This window comes from Cinclus cinclus, chromosome 21 (assembly GCF_963662255.1).
Source record: "Cinclus cinclus chromosome 21, bCinCin1.1, whole genome shotgun sequence".
In the NCBI taxonomy this organism is placed as follows: Eukaryota; Metazoa; Chordata; class Aves; order Passeriformes; family Cinclidae; genus Cinclus; species Cinclus cinclus.
Window position 1 is genome coordinate 8,252,078 of NC_085066.1, and position 21,558 is coordinate 8,273,635.

General features: G+C 48.6%; 2 protein-coding genes across 2 annotated transcripts; one reads left to right on the forward strand and one right to left on the reverse strand.

Annotated features, from left to right (window-relative positions):
* Nucleotides 1-5,042: 5,042 nt before the first annotated feature.
* ACKR3 (atypical chemokine receptor 3) lies at nt 5,043-10,712 on the reverse strand. Its single transcript, XM_062506684.1, has 2 exons — nt 10,689-10,712; nt 5,043-6,996 (listed from the first exon to the last, which is right to left on the reverse strand). Exon 2 carries the CDS (start codon nt 6,967-6,969, stop codon nt 5,875-5,877), a length of 1,095 nt encoding a protein of 364 aa, XP_062362668.1. The 5' UTR covers nt 6,970-6,996; nt 10,689-10,712; the 3' UTR covers nt 5,043-5,874.
* Nucleotides 8,050-11,142, forward strand: LOC134052279 (basic proline-rich protein-like). The gene is made up of 3 exons (XM_062506643.1): nt 8,050-8,076; nt 9,774-9,904; nt 10,533-11,142. Exons 1-3 carry the CDS (start codon nt 8,050-8,052, stop codon nt 11,140-11,142), a joined length of 768 nt encoding a protein of 255 aa, XP_062362627.1.
* The last annotated feature ends 10,416 nt before the right edge of the window (nt 11,143-21,558 follow it).

Consider the following 21,558-nt stretch of genomic DNA (forward strand, 5'->3'; position numbering starts at 1 on the left):
CACAGGGTGGGAGCCACACTCCTGCCTGGCGGCTTCACTCTCCTGGGACTCCCACAGCCCCAAGTAACGAGGACAGTGGAGTCTTGCGTGTCTGTTGGATCAAGATCAGGGAGTGACCTCGATGGACAGGGAGCTGATGGGAACAGATCCTGGCACGCTAGTGATGATAGGAGCTGCAGAAAGACCCACCCTGATGCACAACCATGACTTTGCCTTATTGTGCATCCTGATTCCCCACTGCAGGAGACACAAATGTGCCTGTAGGTGGCCCAGAAACACTGGCTTATTAAAAAGAAAAAGGGAGGGGAAAAAAAAAAAAGCCCAGAATGAATGCAGCGTCTGTCACCCTTTTACAGAATTGTTATGTTTTTTTTGTGTGTAGTTGGGTGCTTGTTTTGCAAAGATTTACATTTTTATGTGTGTGTCATTCGCTTTTCATGCATTTGGAGACCTCAGAGCTTAGAAATTCAAAACACTTGTCAGTCACGTCAATCCTTTTGGACAAAACAGAGCTGCCACTTGGATGGATAAAAAAAAAAACACAACAAAACAACAAACAAAACACACTTTTCCCTCAAGCTGTGATTCTGTCACCCTGCTTAATGCAGAGAAGACAATATTCAGAGAAAGCAAAAAAAGATCTGAGTTTTCATACTCATCGGTGGAACTAAATTGATTAAGGTCATTTCCTAGGTAGGTTTGAGATCTTCTGCAACAATTTTTTTTTCTTGAAAAGAAAAGCATCCACCCCCACTCCAAAAATAAATAAATAAATAAATAAAGAAGCCACCACTGCAAAAACATTAAATCTGCTTGGGTAACTCAGAATGTATGTTGGCAAGGCAACATATCTCAGCTTGAACAGTAAACCTGCTATGTCAGAGGCTCTGCCACATATGAAAGAGGCTTGAGTTTCAGTATCTCATGCTGAATTTACTTCTTTTCAGCCTTTCATGGCCAAGTATTTGATGTCTCTCCTTTCACTGCTGCAATCGATAGGGTGACCTTACGTAAAAGTTTCCTGACCTTTGCTGTAGTCAGTATTGTTCTGTTAAAATGTAATTTAACTCTTTTTCTTTAGTCTGGAAATAGCACTGTACAGACAGCAAACACGAGAGGGGCTTGGGGCTTTTTTTCCCTCCTTAACCTAAAGGCAAGAGGCACCATCCATCATCAGAGTTGGCTTCAAACCAGAGGATGACAAGAAGCATCATCTGCAGAGGGTCCGATTGGTTTCCCAGTGTCTTCTTGTACCTGTTTAGTAAGGTAGAATCTCCCAAAAGCCTTACTCTGATGCTCACTCCAGTGCCATCCTGCTCAGTATTTTAGGATTGAGGGGTCTCCCTAGATTCACATTACTGGGATGTTGCTATCTCCTTGGCACTATGAAGTTACAGCATTTCCTTTAGCTAAAGCCTTGCATGTATTTCATACAGTAAAAACAAAAAGAGACAAAGACTTGAATTAAAAAAAAAAAAAAACACACAAAAAAACCCCCACCAAACTGTTTCCAAACAGCAACTACCAAGACGAAAGGAGGCTGATTTTTCTCATGACAGTGGGTGCTGGAGAGTCAGCCACACGTTTCAGAGTTACAGCTGGCTTATCCGTGCCAGGATATTTGGGAGCCTGGTTTGAATCCCATTATAACCCTGTAATGCAAGTACCTTTGTGTGAGCAAACTCTCATGATTATCCTCTGGTGTGCTGCTGCGATTTCATCTCTGAGTTCTGGTATTACTCTGCATTAGCCATGCAGATGCACACATCACCAATCACACCCATACATTTGCACAGAATTATGGCTAAAATTCCTGATCCTGCTTATAAAAAGCCCTATAAATCCCTGAGAGCTCCTTTTAAATCAGCAGCATTATCCTACTGTAAATCCAGGGTGTAAATCAGAGCAGACTCTGGCTCAGATGCTCTTCAGCCACACATTCTAATGTAGCAGGGAGCCTAAAAGCAAACCGTGGGCTCTGCACACACCAATTGCCTCCAAAACATGTCCCCATCACATCATGCCCTGCTCAGCCCCACACCCCTTCACTTTTTAAAGTACCAGCTTCACTTGGTCTTGGAGAAACTCTCAGAAACAGAATTAAGAGCTGGGCTTTGGCAGCGTTGCCCCCACCCCCACGTGCTTCAATATTGCTCACAGCTGAGTTATTTCTTGCTTCTTAGGAATTTCAACTGGCTTTTATGCTCAGTGAACTCGTGAAAGGAGAGTACCTAAAGTCAGCAGCACTGAAACCATGAATTAGCACAAGGAGAAAGGGGCCAGTTGGGTGTTTCTTACAGTACATTATCTGCATAATGCCAGAGGAGCTGATTTAAAGTCACTGTGCTACACCTGAATGTCATTTATGGCTCATAAAAGCAAAGCTGTGTTTAAGGAACAATAAAGCAGCACTGCACTCTCTATGGAAGAGAAATAAAGCCTTTCTCACAGAGCAGATGTATTTTTATTTGCTCAGTGCCTGCCCCTGAGGCACGTGGAGATGCTTTCACCACAAAGCCCAAGAGTTAAGCAGGAGGACTCACTCCAGATTATGGATTATGTTTGATTTGTACTCATTTTTCCAGCCAAGCCTGAACACAGTGAATTTGATCTCCTGGAAAAGGCAAAAGCTGAATCCCCATGGACACCTGCAGCTGTCAGAGGAACAGGGGAGATCCCAGGCACAGCAGGCCACAAAGCCACAGCAGGAAGAAGCAGGGACCCTTCACAAAACAGAATCCCAGAATCATGTTGATGGTCTGGGAAGTCTTTTCCAACCAAGACCAAGCTGTGAATAATCCCCACTTTGTCACCCAGCCAAGAGCACAGAGTACCATGTCCAGTGTCTCCTTAACACCTCCAGTGATGGGGGCTCCATCACTCCCCTGGGCAGCCCCTTCCAAGGCTTAACAACCTTTTCCATGAAGAAATTCTTCCTGAACACCCCAAGTTCCAGGCCCACAACATTCATGACAAGAAGTGACAAGCAGCATCAATCACTGTAAGTCACAACCACATCACAGAAGCCACCTATTTTCACTCACCTGCCATCTCCTGATAAATTCCTTCATTTCAGTCTCCGAGAAGTCCAGATCCACACTTTGGTCTCAGTGCAAGCACCAGCTGGGGTATTGTGTCACACATGAGAAAAGCTTCCTAGAACACAGACAAGTTTTTAGCCATTAGTATCTCTGTCAGTTTGATTTTTGAGATTTTTTTTTTTAGCATGAAAACAAAGTCCTAATGAGAAATACACAACAATTACAAACTCCATCCCTCCTGTCCCCCTGCATTGCTCTGCCCTCCACCCATTTCCCATCCTCTGCCCACTCCCCCCTCTTCCCACAGTCATGGCCACCTCAGAGCCACTCAGCAGTGCCAACCCCTGGAGAGGACAGTGTTCCCACTTCCCAAACTGCTGGTGTGGGGGGTGCTGCCTCCAAGCTCCACTTGTCCTTCCAAGGGACAAGGCAAGTCCTCAGCTCCAGGTTTTCCCATCAAGGAGCTAGAAAGGATCCATGCGTGCACAGTATTGACAGCAAGGGTCATGGTCCTGACCTTTCCCTGCTCCTTGTCTGACCCTGCTTTTGGAAAAGGCACCATCACACCACAATTCACCTCCCCAAGGAAGAGGCCTGGAGACTTTTATCAGTGTGGTTTAAGCAGCAGGTCTGCAGGATCTCCCCAGCACTCACCACCACCCGGGCTACGTGCAGGGCTGACGCCACTCTGTGAATACCAAACTGCAGAGGGAAAGAAAAAAATTCTGTGGGTTCCTACCAGTGTAAAGCTACAGCACCACGTGAGAACAGCCCACTGCCTGAGAGGGAAACCAAACTGAAACAGTTCTGCTGCTCTACAGTGAGCAGCACTCCACAAGGGGACAGGAGCAGGATGCCAGAGCTGTGTCCAGCACCTTCGGGGTGGACACACAGCTGCACACTGGGATGCTGAGGGAAGGGAAGCAATGCCCAGCTAAAGCAGGGCATTCATTTCTCAGCACTAACCAATTTCAAGCGTCAGCACAAGGGAGAACTTTCCTTGCAGTTCAGTAGCATCTTAAGGTTTACAGGAAGCTCAAAATGCCCACAGAGTACAAGAAGCACTAGCACAAAAAGCTACGCCTACATCCATCCTGACAGCTTCTCTAAAACCAGAATTCCTTTTTCTTTTGGGATTTCTCCCCATTTGGGAACAAACTGGTGTTTTTCTTGCAGCACCAGTACAAGGAAGAGATGGCAGACAACATCTATTTTTACAGGATGACCTTTGAGGAGACAGTAATGAAACATGTTCTGAAACAAAAATAGAACAGAAAGAAACAAAATAGAGCCATTCCCAAATTGTTTGGCTGCTGGGATCGCAGAGGGATGAGGGCATGCTCGGATTGAAGAGGAATTTAAGTGTAGCACTGCCCTGGAGCAGCAAACACAGCTGGGAGACATCACTGATTTGACATTAAATACCTTGTCCTGAGGTGAACACGACCAGGGTTCAAGTCCTTTGCTGGCTTAAAGCTCCACTTCAGGCAGCCCACAGCACCTGGATCCTGCCCCACACTCGGACACTATGGCACTGCAAATCCACAACAAAGGGAAGAAAAGATAAAAAGGGATTTAGTGCTGTCAGGACTGCTAACCCCCAACTCCATTGCCAGCAAAAACCACAGAGGGCTGAACCTGGATTAGTCCAAATATCCACTCCATCTGCACATTTCCGTATTTTCCTTCCCTGTGTTTATTTCTAAGCTACAAACACAGCTTTTCACCATTCCTAGCAGCTTTTACCTTATAAATCCATCCAGTTTTACCTTCCCCACCAGCACAGACCCATTCCTCCCACTCCATCCCTTCTCACCATGCTCCAGTGCCATCTCCCATTCCTCCATTAGTTCTTTCTGGCCACCAAACACCAGAAAAACTCTGACCTGTCTGCTCCTGCACCAAAGGACAGAGGGTGGCCTTGAGATTCCTCATTTTTGGCTTTTTTTTCCTGAGGAGAAGGCTGGCAAGTCAAACCACTGCTAGGCACAGGTGTTTTGGTTTTTTCCTCAGAACTTTATTTTACAAAAATAACTTACAAATAGAGACAACTCTCAGCAGTAAGATCACTCACTCTGTGCAGGAGGATACAGCCCGGTGAAGGAAGGGTGTAGGAGTTAAAGACTCTGACAATACTGTTAATTTTAACATGATGGCAGCTATATTACACTACATATATTTCATGCTCCAGCATGTGGGTGTAACACCACATAAAGCCATGGTCCATAAAGTGTGCCAGCCAGGGAGGATGCTCCCAGAAGATCATTTCCATCCTATTTATCAGCATCCTCCTGGAGCCAAACACTCAGACTACAGCACTCTGGATACACTCATCAGCAGTATACTTCAAATACATGATAAAAATATATTTAACTTTCAAATACACTTGTATAAGGTACACCAAGAGGCAGAAAATAAAGTCTTGAGCTTTTAAATACAACACACTATATATATAAACATATACAAGGAGACAAGAGGGAATCAAGACGTGGAAGGAGAAGCTTATCCATGTTATCTATGGTATAGAATGGCTTTGTCTGCTAGGAAGTAATTTCCATTTGCATAGCATTGTGGAGGAGTCCACACCGGGCTAGGAGGAAAAAAGGTTTTCATTTTGGTACCACTTCCACTTTGCAACTGATCCTACTCTTAAATTACACTTTGTCCTCTCTCTTTTGTAGGCTGGAATTCATGCCCCGTTCATCACAAGCGCATTGAAAGCAAGGGGTAAAAAAAAAAAAAAAAAAAAAAAAAAAAAAAAAAAAAAACTATAACACACAAAAAACCCAACATCAGGTTAGAGAGTCAAGGAAGTTTTTTTCTGGGGTTGCAGTCATTTGGCATTTTGCTCCAGAGCTGAGTATTCTGCTTCTGACACTCTGGAGGCATCAATGAGTTTAGTGAGGCCAGTTTTGGCAGAGTACTTGAAAATAAAGGCTTTCATGAGCTCGTATCTGTAGTTGCGGTTGATGAAACTGTACAGGATGGGGTTGACACAGCAGTGGACAAGGGAGAAACACTGAGTGATGTGGAGGGTGGCATAGAGGAAGTTCTCCATCTGGCAGCTGAAGGGGATGAAATGAAGGCTGTAGAAGATGTCCAGCAGGACGGCCACATGGTAGGGCAGCCAGCACACCAGGAACACTACAACGTAGGAGAAGATGATCTTCCCATTGCTCTTGCGCTCCTGGTCACTGGAGGCAGAGATGCTCTTGGCCAGGAGGAAATAAAACACGGCGATGACGGGAAAGGGGATGAGGAAGCCCAGCACCACAGAGATGAGCTCCATGCCAATCAACCACTCCTTGAAGCTCTCTTCGGGGTAAACAGGCCTGCAGTAGGTCTCATTGTTGGAAGAGACTGTCTTGAGGTAATAGGTGTCTGGGAGGGAGGCGGAGAAGGCCAGGAGCCACACCAGGATGCAGATGCAGCGGCGGATGATCTTTTTCTTGCAGCTGCTGGAGTTGGTGAAGTAGGCGACCGACAGGTAGCGGTCCACGCTCATGCATGCCAGGAAGAAGATGCTGCTGTACAAGTTGATGGAAAATATCAGGTGAGTTATCTTGCATGTGATTTCCCCCATGTGCCACTGGTTGTGCTGGACAAGCGAGACAACCCACACAGGAAGGGTGATCACAACGCACAGGTCGGCAATGGCCAGGTTGAAGATGTACAGGTGGGTTTCATAGCCGGTCATTTTGGCCTGGAGGTTGACCCATACTACCACTGAGTTGGCCACCAGGCCTATGACGAAGATGAAGATGTAGAAGAAGGACAGGGTGTAGAGCAGGGCGCTCTTGTTGAGCGTGCCAAGGCATGTTGTCGCATCCACCGTTATGCACTCGCCATTGTTGCACGTCCAGTTGATCTCCGTCAAGTTGGCCGTCTCCAGGAAATCCAGGATGGAAGTCAAGTCAAGCGCGCTCATGGTCGCTCAGATTGGACTTCAAATGACCTAAAGGCAAAACAGGATTGAAAGAAATGACGTAAATTACAGAGCTATTTCTGCTGCTGTGTCATACTGGGACGCATCGCTTTAGTAACATCCTGCGCTTGACAGGCACCTTCCATTAAAGAGCTCCATCAAGTAAAACAACCAAGACACTTAGCAAAACTCATCTGCTTGACTAAAGAGGAGCAGATTTTTTTGTGATTTTTCCTTCTCTTCCAGCTCACATCTGACATCATCAGGTTGGCTATCGTCCCCGGGTGCGAAATCTGCAAAGTACACCGTGGCCAAATACATGTCAGGCGACTAAACCTGTCTCCTCCAGCATAAGTGATGGTCCTATCGCTTTCAGGAGGGGAATCTTTAAGCCATTTTGTCTGCACTCCCTCAAGCACAGTAGAATTGATCTGGCTGATACATTGTACCGTAAAACATTTACCACAGGCTCTGGTCAGCATCTTGTCAAGCCCAGCTACAGCTGCATTAAGCAGAAATGAGGAACTAAGAGCCTTTGTACCCCTATCCAAACTTAAATTCTGCCCCATCACCCTTTCCCTCGAATTCCATTTTACAAAGTAACCCCTGCATTTAACAATCATTACACAGCACTGAGGAAAGAAAAAAAAACCTGGTGCTGAGTAGATATGCTGGGCTTACGTTTTCTTTTTAGAAGAGTGCTTTGATTTCAAAACACTCCCCCATCATGGTTGGCTCCCCAACTGCCTCCTTTCCACCCTTTTGCTTTTCTATATCTACTTTTGCTGCCTCTTCAGTGCTTCCTTCTACCTGCTGGCAGTGGACAAAACAACTTGTTAACTTCCTCACCAGCAGAAAGAAGCCCATCAGATCTTAATGGCTCACACAAAATCCCCTCTGCTTTTGAGGAGGCATAAAAATGCTGTCCCCCTACCTGGGACCCTCAGTACCACCCACAGCCACAGGTCTGTGCCCACCATGCTTCAGCCAGGCCAGTTTCAGAGCGCAGGATCCAGCCTGGATAGATCATGCCAAAACAAAGCTGCAGAAGTGAGTTTTCAAGGGATGGATCCTTGTTCCCTCATGGCTTCACCTGAGCTGGACCATCAGGTAAACCATCCCATCCATGGACACACCAAGCATCCCCAACAATGGTCACTTTGCTTTTCCCCACTACCACAGCCCCAGAAGGAGAGGGACCAGCCTGGAGCAAAGCCAGTGTGGCCAAGCGACCAGAGAGCAACAGGGGATCTCCAAATATCCCTGACTCCAGCACAGGATCTCTTAGTAGGGTTTCCAGGAGCATAGAGCAGGGAAGAGCTTGGACACATTGAATTTCCTCTTCTCACCCCCTCTCCCCAAAAGGGACCATGGTTGACACAGCACCTCTCCTTCTCCTTCTGCATAATTGGCTCTTCTCAAAGCTCCCACCCTCCTGTCTGTCAGGGACAGAGGCTACGGAAGAGAAGGGAGATAAGGGGGGAGATTACCTGGGAGGACTCAAGGCACTATTGTCCCAGCAGAGGGGAAGCTGGTAGCACTAACAATGAGGGGGGCCTTGCACACATTCAGGGGAGATCAAATCTCTCCACAAACAGGCCCAAATTGGCCCCGTGAGGAGATCTGGCCTGTGGCTTTCATCCTGCTGGCCTGATGAAAGACAGAGCCGAGATGCAAACCAAATTAAGCATGGATTTTGCTAAAATGCTAAAGAGGGAGCTGAGACAGTGGCAGCTCTCCATCCTGGGACAGCCGATCCTTTGCTCATCTCAGGAAAGCAGACAGTGATTTAACCCACACTATGCAGCAGAAGGGCTGATCCTCTCCCCTTGAGACAGAGGTCCCCCTAGAGCTGCCAGTACCACCCTGGTGCTGCAGGCAGCAGGGCTGGATGCATCCCCTGGATGTTCACTTCATCCCAGGACTGCAAGTGGGACAGAGGGATGATGCTTCTGCCAGACTTCACCCACTGCATCCCCAGCACAAACACTTTCCAAGCCTCTCACGCACAGGGAAAAGCAGCACCATTCCCAAGTCCCTGTACATCAAAACCCTGCAGCAATTAAAGCACACTCCCTTAAAAGCCACAAAACTTCCAGCCCCATGGCAAAGACCACCAGCTCCTGCTGGTATTTGGGGGAAGCAAGGGGAGCAGAGCAGGAAGAACAACCAGCTACCCACCCCCCGACACCTCACAGAAGTATCATGGGTGAGCCTGGGCTTCTCTGGAAAGGCACGTGGTTTAAAACAAGAGGAATAAGCTCACTCCACATCCCAAGACCCCAGTTCAGGACAGGGCTGTAACCGCCCAGCACCAGCAAGCCTCCGGCACATACCTCATGGAGAAGAAACTCAAACCTGGCTGAGGGGTGTCAGATTCCGACAGAGAGGCAGCAACAGGGCAGCAGAGAGCCCTTGAAGCTGGGGCTCACACCAATGCTGGGGACACCACTGTCACCACAATCGCAGCTGCTGGCTCAGATCCACCCTGGGGATGTTAGGCAGCACGAAGGATGCTCAGCCCGATCCTGCACTCCAAGAGCACGGCTGCTGCACACACGTGCATCCATCTGCTTGAGCCTTTCGCATCCCCAGCGCGGCAATAAAAACCCGACACCGAGCCGGCCTCCCAGGCTCCAGGTCCCGTCAGGGAGGAGGGCTGCGCTCACAGATTACAGCCCCGCAGCCCGGGCTGTAGTCTGGGATTAGCTTCTGTAACCTGAGCTCCAACTCCCACCCAGATTAGCTGGGAGGTACGGGGGGAACCCACCAGACAAACTCAATAAAGCCGCTCCGTGCTCCTAAAGAAAACACCTCCAGCGCTCTCTGCAGACAGCACAGCATCCGAAAAGCTCGTCAAGGAAGCTGAGACTGTAATTTGTGTCCACGACACCGCAGAACTCCTGCAGGCCATCACCCCTTCACCTGGCAGGCACATGTGCTGAGTCCAGCCACCGCTGGTTTACACGAGTTAGGACATGAAGGAGACGCACCCAAAATTCTGCTGCAGACACTGAGAGCTGGAGCTGATGCAGCCCGCAGGATTGCGCACTCCCCCATCCTTCCCACCTCCTGCCCAGGACCCTTGTAACAAAGTAAACAGGCAGCACCATCCCTGCCTAGGAGGGCAGCCCAGCACGGCATGGCAGTGTCCAAATCCGTAACAATTCAGGGAGCTTCCCAGGGCACCCCACAGCCCGCTCCTGCACTCCCGACTGCTCAGGGCGTCTGGGCAAGCTGGGCTTTGCCCTTCCCAAATGATGAAGGAAAGGAGCCATGCCAGGAAAAGTCAGGACTGCTGCCTGGCAATCCGAGCGGGCTGTCACTCGCACATCTTCACCCTTGCCGTGCCCTGGCTCTCCAGCGTGAGGAGGTGGCCACCACCACAAGAGGACACCCATGCCCGAAAGGGGCTTTGCGAGACCGAGCCCGGCACATTCAAACTCTCCCGCAGCTCCGATCTGAAGAAAACGAACAACAGCCGCGGGGGGGAAGGAAGGAACGGAGCCGAGGATCGCACACAGGGACACCCACAGGGGAGCGGTGCCCACTCCAAGCTCCCCCAGACCCTCCCGCCACGGCAAACCCGGCTGGGGACGTGGAGAGGAGGCTCCCCCCACCCAGTGCGAGCCCGGAGGGACGCGACGGAGCCGGGGCAGGCTCAGGGGAGCGGGCTGGCCGCGGTGCGACCCCGGCCGGGCTCCCCCCGGGGCCGCCCTTACCTCGGGGCCTGCGGCGGCGCTGCCCGGGCGAGAGAGCGCGGCCCCAGCACCGCCGCCGCCTTTTATCGGCCGTGAGGGGAGCCCGCCTCCCGGGGGCGGCTCCAGCCCCGAACCCGGCCAGCCCAGCCCCGGGACAGCTGAGGATCAGCTCAACCCAGCCCCGGGACCGCCCGGGATGGGCTCGGCCCAGCCCCGGGACCGCCCGGGATCGGTTCAACCCAGCCCCGGCACCGCCCGGGATGGGCTCGGCCCAGCCCCGGGACCGCCCGGGATCGGTTCAACCCAGCCCCGGCACCGCCCGGGATCGGCTCAACCCAGCCCCGGGACCGCCCGGGATGGGCTCGGCCCAGCCCCGGGACCGCCCGGGATCGGCTCAACCCAGCCCCGGGACCGCCCGGGATCGGCTCAACCCAGCCCCGGGGACGGGAGCGAGGGGTGCGGGCACCCGGGGTAGGAGAGGGGATGGTACCGGGACAGGGGGGAGAGATAAGGAGGGGAGAAAAGGGGGAAAGGGAGGAGAAAGAGAGAGGGAAAAGAGAGAGGTGGAAGCGAGGGAAAGAGAGAAAACGAGGAGAGAAATAGAGAGAGGGAAAAGGAGAGAAAAAGGAGATAAAAAGGAGAGGAGAAAGGGAGGAGAAAGAGAGAAAAAAAAGCGCGGGGTAAAAGAAAGAAGTGGACGCGAGGGAAAGAGAGAAAACGAGAAAAAAGAGAAATGGAAGGAAAAGGAGGGGGAAAAGGAGATAAAAATGAGGGGAAATGAGAGAAAAAGCAGACAAAACCGGAAAAAGAACAAGGAGGGAAAGAGAAAGATAGGAGAAAGTGAGAGAAAAGGAGAAAAAACAGAGGGAAGGAGGAAAAGGGAGGAGAAAGAGGGAAAAGTGGGGGAAGGAGAGAGATGGAATCCAGGGAAGGAGAGAAAACGACGAGAGCAAAAGGGAGAAATGGAGGGAAAGGAGAAAAAAAAGAGGGGAAAGGAGGGAGAAAGCAGAGAAAAGAGGAAAAGAGAACAGGAGGCAGGAGAAAGAGGGGAAAATGGGGGAAGGAGAGAGATGGAAGCCAGGGAAAGAGAAAACAAGAACAGAAAAAGATAAATAGAGGTAGGGAAAAGGAGAGGAAAAGAAGAGAAAAGGCGGAGAAGAGCAGAAAAAGAAAAAGGAGGGAATGAGAAAGAGAGGGAGGAAAAATATGAGAGAAAAGGAGAAAAAACAGAGGGAAGGGGGAAAGGGAGGAGAAAGAGGGAAAAGTGGGGGAAGGAGAGAGATGGAAACCAGGGAGAGAAAATGAGGAGAACAAAAGGGAGAAATACAGGGAGGAAAAGGGAGAGAAAAGGAGAGAAAAAGCAGAGAAAGGAAAAAGAAATAGGAGGAAAAGGGAAATAGAGGGAGGCAAAAAGGAGGGAAAAGGAGAAAAGGGAAGTGGGAAAAGGGAGGAGAGAGAGGGGAAAGTGAGGGAAGGAGAGAGATGGGAGCCAGGGAAAGAGAAAACGAGAAAAAGAGAAGTGAAAAAGAGAAATAGAGAAAGAGATGAATAAGGAGAGAATGAGAGAAAAGGAGAAATGGACGGAAAAGGAGAGAAAAAGGAAAAATGAGAGAAAATTAGGGGAAATGAGAGAAAAGGCAGAAGAAAAGAGGATAAAGAAGGAAAAGAGAAAAGTAGAGGGATGAAAAAATGAGAGAAAAGAAGGAAAAAGGAGAAAGGGAAGAGGGGAAAGGCAGGAGAAAGAGAGGGAAGAATGGAGGAAACACAGAGATGGAAGCAAGAGAAAGAGAAAAAGAGTGAGAAGAGAGAAATAGAGAAAGGAAAGAGAAATTGAGAAATTGAGGGAAAAGGAGATAAAAAGGAAAAATGAGAGAAAAAAGGGGAAAGGAGTGAAAAATCAGAAGAGGAAAAAGGAAAAGAGAAAGGGAGGAGAAAAGAGAAAAAAGAAAAAGAGGAAAAATGAGAAAATGAGAGGAAAGAAAAAGAAAAATGGAAAAAAGAGACAAAAAGAAGAGAAGGAAAAAGAAAATTAGAGAAAAGAGAGCAGAAAAAGGGGCAAAGAGAAAAAAAGTGGGGGAAAAAGGTGAAAAGAGAAAAAGTAGAAAAAGAGGGAAAGGGAAAAAGTGACAAAAGAGAAGGAGAGAAAAATACAGAAGATGACAGAGGAGGAGAAAAAGATGATGAAAGAGAAGGGCAGAAAAAAAGGGAAGAGAAAATAGACGAAACAGGGAGAGAAGTTTTTATAAGCTGAAAACACACAAAACAGATGTAAGAGGGGGAAAAAATAAACAGCATGTCTCAAGTAGTTTTCTGTTTTGATTTGTTTTTTCCCTGCCACAATAAAGTATTGAGGTAGACAAGGCAAGGGGAGGCAGCAGATCCTTACCTCTGTTCCCTGCCCAAGGCCCAGAAAAACTAATGTCAAAGAAAAGCAAGAAGAAGCCAGGGAGTCACTGACTCAAAGTGAAAATCCCCTTCCTTGCACCGCTCCTGAGCATGAGGAAGGTGAGGGAAAGGGGGGGTCAGTCAGGGTCTGTCCCAGGGAACATGCTGGGATTAAATGTCCATCCACTTGTCAGCAGCACTGACAGCTCCCTGGGATCTCCACCAGGTGAGCCAGAGCAGGGCTGGGCCCCCAAACCTTCCCCCTGAGCCCTAAATCAGCTCCTAAATCACCTCAGCATGGCTGAGCCACTGCCCAGCCAGGACACACAGCTTAGCTGACACCTCTGGACCACGACTTTTTGGAAGATACAGGGTTAAAGTTTAGCCCTTGAACCTGCCCCCAGAAAACATGTATTTTGTTTTCCAAATAACACATAATCCTATATCCACAGGCAATTAACAGGACAAGGGGGGGATGGCTTCAAACTGAAAGACAGTAGGTTTAGATGGGATATTGGGGAAAAAAAAATCCCTGGGAGGGTGGTGAGGCCCTGGCACGGAGAAGCTGTGGCTGCTCCATCCCTGGAAGTGTTCCAGACCAGGCTTGGAGCAACCTGGGATATTGGAAGGTGTCCCGGCTCATGGGACACCGTGGATAGGCTTTGGGGTCCTTTCTGGTTTGGGTGCCAGGGAACAAGAACAAAGGGATGAGTCTAACACCATCCCATGGATGGGAAGGGTGGGATGTAAGGTGCCTCATCTCCCTTCCTGACACCACTTTCCCTGGATGAGGTCCTCTCAACTTCACAGCTGTCAGTGAGCAGAGCGTTTCAGCATCTGCTTGAATTCTAAGTGCTTGCCCAAGTCCATGTATGTTGGTGGGACTGAAGAATGGTGATGTCATAGAACAACAGGATTAGGTTTAAAAATAAGCATGGACTGAAGAACTTGGCTAAATCAGGCTCTGAAAATCCCAGGAAAAAAAAAAAAGAACATCAAAACTAAAGGCACTCTAGCAGCACTCTGGTCACTTAGCCAAAAAAGCAAGTGGAGTAGTTTTTCCTTACTTGGTGTGCCAGAAAACAACATCAAAAAGTGCAAAGTCTTCCACAGCTCTCCAAAAATACCAGCCAGCACCTGGAACCACAAAACTGCTGGGTGTCCAGGAGTCACAGGCAACCTTCCCTCTCCTGCCTTTTGCCAAGGGCAGAGCCCTCGCTGCCCTCTCCAGGTTCCTCCTTTCAGGTATCATTTCATAGGGAGCACATTCCTCCCAGGAGAGCCAGGGCCAATTCCCTTTTCCTTACAAAAGCTAGATTTTGCTTGGTGTTTAGGCATTAAAAACCTGCACGATACAAAACCACCTCTCTAGAACAGAGCAGGCAGAGCTGGGAACCTCAGATCAAATCATCAGAAGGTCGAGGTGCTGCCTGCTTGCCATGATTAATTGGTATCTGCCACCGATCCAAGCAGGTGATCCAAGAGATGTGATTGCAGATTGCAGTTGCTGTGGCCAGAAACTCCTTGTAGATGCAGCTGTCCAGGTGATCCATCACTCCCTGAAACAAGTCAGGCTGGGAGAACTGGAATTGTTCAGCCTGGAAAACAGAATGTTCTGGGGAGACCTTAAAGCACTTTCCAGTGCCTGAAGGGGCTCCAAGAGAGCTGAAGAGGGACTTTGGGTAAGGGGAATGGCTTCCCACTGCCAGAGGATGGGGTTAGATGGGATATTGGGAAGAAATCCTTCCCTGTGAGGGTGGGGAGGCCCTGGCACAGGTTACCCAGAGAAGCCATGATGTTCCATCCCTGGAAATGTCCCAGGCCAGGTTGGAGCAACCTGGGAGAGTGGAAGGTGTCCCTGTCCATGGCATGGCTGGAATGGGATGATCTTTAAGGTCCCTTCCAACCCAAACCATTTTATGATTTAGGAAAGCAAAGCTCTGCAGTTTTCACCCCGTTATGAGGAGTATGTAGCAACGTGTCAGTGTTGGGCAAAACACAGCACTGAAAGCCAGATCATTATTTAACTGCTTTGGTTTGCATTTGTATTTTGTTTAACTGGCTGAACTACAGCAATATGTTCTTTTTTTTTCTCCAAAAGCACAGGTTTATACTGATGGGGGCAGGGGAGAGAAAAAATCCTGAATTTCTCCCAGTGCTCAGAGCCTTTCCCTATTGATTTTGGGAGAAATCAGGGAACAGGTTGAAAGCACCCTCCCTTTCTCTTAAGTCTTCCCTTTCCAGCTGGGAGGCAGATGGAAGCTGACACCCAGCCCTGCCTACTCAAATCAACAGACAAATCAAAACTAAAAAGTAAAAAAGTCAAGTTGGCAGCTTCGAGTGCTGGGAAGACACGGATTTGGGAGTGAGAGAGAAGGCCAAGAAGGCAAAGTGTAGATTGTACTGGGTGGGGGAGCATTTTGATTGCACAGCAAGCATCGGAATGGGACAAAGGGAAACACTTCCCCAATTGCACAAGACAGGGTTTGCGTGCGGCAGGAGCGAGGTGGGAGCAGCCTCACACACAGACAGAGAACCGTGCCAGGAGCACAAACCCGGCCACGACAGAGCCTGGGACAGCCCTGGAGGAAGCCAGGCTGTGATCCATGAACTGTCCAAAGGTGAAGCCGACCTTTCTGCAGGATGAACACACAGCACCCGCTTCCTCCCTCTGCCAAGACAGCCAGACCTCTGTCCTCTCCCGGTCACGTTCCTTGCTGCATCGCCGGGATGATGGATGGATGGATGGATGGATGGATGGATGGATGGATGGATGGATGATGGATGGATGGATGGATGGATGGACAGACGGCAAACAAAAGGAATAAATAGATCACTGCATCAGGAGTCACCTCTGAGACGGCAGCAGAAAGGAAAGTAGTAGTGCAATTCCAGCAGGCAGCAGGCTTGGTGTTGGAAAGAGAAAAATAGAAAAAGAGAGGAAAAATGAGAACAAGAGGAAAGAAAAAGAGAAAAATGGGAAAAGAGGCTTCACTTCCCCCAGCAGCAGGAAACAATTGGGTCATTTAATGCCAGACCCTGCCTCCAGCAGCCTCAGGGAAGCCTCGGGGCTGCTCTCCTGTTCAACTCCATCCTGTCTGGTCTGGAACAAATGCAAGATGAGGAAAGCAAGGGGAGGAGAGCAGGGAGAAACAGCCTCCCACTGCCCCTGTGCTTATAGACAGCTCCAGGAAACCAGAATCATCCTCTGCACAAGGATGGAGCCAGCCAGAGGTGCCCCAAGATGAGGAAGCTGCTCAGGGGGTGGTAAAGACAGCACTAGAGAAACTGTGGCAGAAAGAAGCTGACCTCTGAAAAGTGGAGAAAAAAGGAAGAGAACTGCACGGAGAGGCTGCCAGGGCAACCACAATCCATCCTAGGGCAAGGTTCCTGCTTCCCCTAGCCTGGCCCAAACCACTAAACCAAGTAATAAAAGAGAAATCACAGTTCAGGACTTCCCTTCCTCCTCCACACCACCCACCTGTTAGTTCAAAGGTTCACGAGATGTTCTTTATTTTATTGCAAAAAGACGCTCAGGGGCTGGTTTCCATCTCTGCTGCAGCTCCAAGGCTGCATTTTCAGCTTCAGAACCACAGCAATAAGGACCAAATTGAAGAGGAAGATTTTCCAGCGTAAAGCTGAGCTTCTTGGGCTGTCATGGGCCTCCAGCATCAGTGGTTTGAGGCAGTGCATGCTGAAAGCTTTGTGAAAAGCTGCTGGGAGAGATCTGTGTTTTCCAGGCCCTGTCCGGATCGGGGACGCTGCCATCAGCTCTCGCCTCCTGACAAGTGAGGGTGAGCAGCTCTGATTCAGAGAGACAACTCAAAGTACACAGTGCTTCACGTGGCCTTCTTCAGCTGGGCCACCCAGGCTTTTAACCATTCTCTGCCTTTGTCCACCCAAAGACAAAATTGTTTAGGTTGGAAAATGCTTCCAAGATCATCGAGTCCAACCTGTGACCAATCCCTACCTTGTCACCCAGCCCAGAGCACTGAGTGCCACATACAAGCATTCCTTGGACAGCGCCAGGGATAAAGGAGAAATGCAGTAGGAGAAAGGTATAAGTCCTGTCCACCTGCATGGCAGGACATTTTCTGTCAATGCCAGTGAGCTTTCACAAAGCCAAGCAATAAAGCAGCAACAATTCCAGCAGGATCCACTGAGGAAAGGGCTGGCAGAGCAATCAATTTGCTATTTTCAATGCAATGAGAGCTTTCAGAAATCAATTGGTGATGGAATTAGGAATATGACCTGTGTAGCCAATAATTATAGAAGATGGGTCTCCCCTTCATAGTTCATTTCCATCTTGCCCTTTCTACTAAATAAAGGTGTTACCAATGGATGTTATTTGTTCACAGTCTGCTGTCAGAGGCATTACTGCTATTTATTTGCCAGTGTGCCAGAATGCAACCACGAGGAGGATAACATCAAACCCTGAGCCAGAAATCCTGCCTGGAACAGCTAAGCAGGCAGCAGAGAAGATTTTTTTCAGAGATATTGATTTTTTACATAAACATTATTCAGAAACTTCTCCTGTCCTCACCGCACACTCCCAGATTAGCAGTGAGATGTGAAAATGGCAAGGGTGGGTTTTGACAGGAGCCATGGCTATGGAAATCTGCATCAGCAGCAAGTGGAAGGCTGGGGACAGAGAGAGGAAAGCAAGGAGCTGGAATTAGGAAGATGGGATCCCCCCCACCTTCACTTACTTCCATGGGAAAGAGTCCTGCTAGGTGTAAAACAACTAAATGTTACAGGCCGGTAAGAAATAAAAAAATTCATTAAATCATAAATCTTTTGGAAAGGGGATCTACTGGGGAGATTATATTAACTTCTCATGGACGTATTAATTCAACGGTGGCATATCATATTGTTCTCTGCAGGGGAAAAAAGACATATTGTTTTAAAGTCTGATATTTAGAGCAGTCCTTGAGGAAGGAAAGCAAATATAATCTTGGCAAGGAAAACTGAGTGCATGAGCTCAAGGAAGGGACATTAAACGCAGGGCCCAAGTCCCAGCTGCTGAAAGCCAGTGTAGTTTGACTGCAGTTCTTGGAGCCAAGCCCATGCATGGGAGCTGAGAGTGAAGGTCACCTCCATTTAGCCACAACTCCTTGAAAATGTTAAGTGAACACAAAGGGTAATTTTTTACTGTGAACAGTCACTGTTTGCCCACCAGCAAACAGGTGAGAAGACAAAGATATTACAGCTGCTTTCATCTGATGTTTGGTGGTTGGGAACTGTCTGGTCGTCTCCTTCTGGTTTTCTTCTGGCTCAGCAGGGGAAATTGTTGAGTTCTCCTGGATCTCAGTCCAGTCAGACACTCAGGATCTGGGGAGAACTCAGTGGCCAACTGCAAAACATGGGCTCTCCAAAGCCCTGCTCCAGCTGCTTCCCAGCCTAGGCTCCCTACATGCCTGGTCTCCATTCTCCAGGAGGCACGTGCCAGGTGTTCCTGCTGCAGATCCAGCCCCATCTCCTGCCTAAATTGCATAATATGGAGGCAAATAAAGCCCTGCCTCCCTCGAGGGACCTTTCCTGGCAAACACCTTGCATACAGCAAGGTCTCCCCATGGAGGCAGCTTCCACAGTGTGGGGTGGGACAGCCCGCAGGCCCCCTTCCACAGGTGTGGTCACACTCTACCTTTGGCTTCCCACCTGTCTTCTGACCACACAAATCTTGTGCTCCTTTGAAAGACGAACATCCCTTTCTCCCTGTTTTCCTCCCCACCTGTCTCCTGGAGCATCTCTTTCCTCAAGAGAAACCTGTGGACTGTAGAAAAACACCTCACGGAATAGCCGCAGGAAGGTTTTCAGCAGACACACAACTCAGTGTACAGTAACTGCTCATGCCCATGGCCTTCCCCTGTGCTAACTCACCATCCACAGGAGTTTATTCCAGAGGAACAAGGGGAGAGGACAGCTGAAGCTCCCCACACAAGATAACAGGGACCGCTGAGCAGCTCTTGCACCATGAAACAATCGATGCCTGTTTGACCCCGTCACACTCTCGGCCAGCTCAGGCACAGATAACCCAACCTGACCCATCAGAAAAGATGGGATTTGCTTATCACTCAGACTGCATGGACCACTCTGCCCAAGAGAGCTCACACACACAAGCTCCTGCAGGACTCCCTGCTTTCCTCCTTCCCTTTGCCCCGCTATCTCACTGACAGCTTTCCCAGCATCCATCCCAACGAGGTGTGAAATTTGAAGCATCACCAAACTGCACACGGGGCTGTTCCTAAGTCATTACATGAGCAGATAAAATAAAAAAAAGGGCTGATGAAACATTAACCACGAGCAGGCAGAACAACAAAGGCAGCAGAACCACAAAGACTCTTAATGCAGCATTAAGTCAGTTGCACCTTAGCTGTGTATTTGCCATGTGGATTCAGTACCTCCTTGAGATGGAAAACAGGAATAAGACCCTGTTTTTTTCCACACCTGGGCCAGGCTTCTAGTTGAAACAGGCAGCTCATACCAGCCAAACACTTGGACATTTAATTTCTGTTGCTGAGGTCCTTAGCAATGGCTTTAGGTTCAAGGCACGCTGGCAGCAGTTCATAGCCCAAAACCATAGGAAGCCAGAGAGGTTTTAAACTACCCAAATTATCCAATGTAAGCACGAGAAGGAGGCAATGTGGGCTTTAGCTTCTGTCCAGGGCCCCTGGAAAGTTAATCCTAGCTGATTACACCATTTCTTTTCTCTTTTCTTTTTTTCATAGAAAAAATAAACAGTCTTTTGTACCAAACATAAGGCTGCCTTATTTTGAAGGAAGATTTATCACCCAGGCTAAATCCATGAGTTTATTCTGGTTTTGTCCTAAATCTTCAAAGCAGTGTTTTACACTTCATGACACAGTATCAGCTGGTTCTGCCTCTGTGCCAGGCAGTCCCAAAAGACGTCCCACTTTTCCTTTATAAAAAATAATGAAAGAATGCAGACCATCTCATCAGTTGCTTAAAGCCTGCAAAGCAAATTCCACGCAGACGTGTCAGAGCCATCAAAACACATCTATAAGGACAGGCTTCCCTGCAGACCACAAACACCAGCAGTGTGCTGGGCCTTGAAGTGACCTCCTCTAGTAGAAGATGTCCCTGCTTATGGCAGGGGGGTGGAACAAGATGAGCTTTAAGGTCCCTTCCAATCCAAACCACCCTGGGGTTCTGTGGTGTGACACTGCTCAGTGAAGGGAAGTGACTGATGGGTGACAAAATCTGCTGAAATAAGGATTGCTCAGTGCCTTCCCTGTACCAAGAGGGGCTCTGTTGTACTGAGCCAAAACCTTGAACTCATTACAATGTCACACTGTCTTTGGATCCCATATCCTGTGGGGGAATCTTCTGGGAATGTATTTTGGTTCAGACTTGGGTCAAGGAGAGTTGACTTGACCTGAAAATAAATCCAGGCGATCTCGACCTGAAGAGCCATTGACTACTGTTTGCAATACAATAAAGTGAGCAGATCAAACTTGGCTGAAAGCCAGGGTTAACATAAATCCAGGGAAAAAGGGGAACAAGAAGATTCATTCACCACCACGACAAAGGGGACATTTTTTTCCATTGGCACAGTTCAGAGCAGCCACTGAAAAGCGCTTCCCAGGCAGCATTTTTAGTGTCCCATATGGTGTGTGGTGTTTAGCTGTGCTGGTATCTCCAACAGACTGGCAGCAAGATAAGAGTTACACCACTTGGATGTGTGTGAAAAAGGGGTTGTGGAGTTGGTTTTTTGTTTTTGGTTGTTTTTTTTTTTTTACCATTTCTAACGTCACTAGCAGGAGTTCCTCTGCTTGCACACAGGGCAGCTTTTGTGAGAGGTATTTTATATGGATCCCCAAGGAAGGGTCTCAGTGGCCAGGCTCTGAGCTCTATTGTGTGCACGTGTGTGTAATAACTCTCTGCAGCTTTTGGTTTACAGTCCAGGTTGTACTCACTGCAGCTCCAGGATGAAATCTTCTCCTGGCTCACTGTACCACTACCTTCACTGAAGTTAGCCTTTCTCCTCTTCCAGGAGCTGTCAAAATGTTTGTTGGATAAAGCAAATTTTGATGCAGCTGATAATCCCCAGATTCCTACCCACACTGAAATACATCCTCAGGAACAAGTGGACATCCCCCCAACTCTCCTCCTTCCCAAGGCTCAGGTCCAGAAGCAGCAGCTTGATTCACCATTTCTTTGCCCTCAACACAAACCCCACTCAGCAGATTTTCCATCTCCTCAACGAGGCCGTTTGTCCAGCACTCAGAAAGAGTCTCTGCCCAAGCAGCAGCCCAAGTGCAGCAATTTGGCCATTTTCTCAAAGTTCTAACTTTACCAGCAAAGCTGTCCCATAGGGATCCAATGAATGCATCCTCCAGAACATGCTGTGGGTAATGACATCTTGTGATGCTTTGATATCACCTTTTTCTGTCCCTGCTAAGGCTCCTCAGAGCTCTCCTCAGCACAAGCTTGTGCGTTCCCAACCCAGAGCAGCTGGTTCATCTCTAGATAAATATTAAATGGA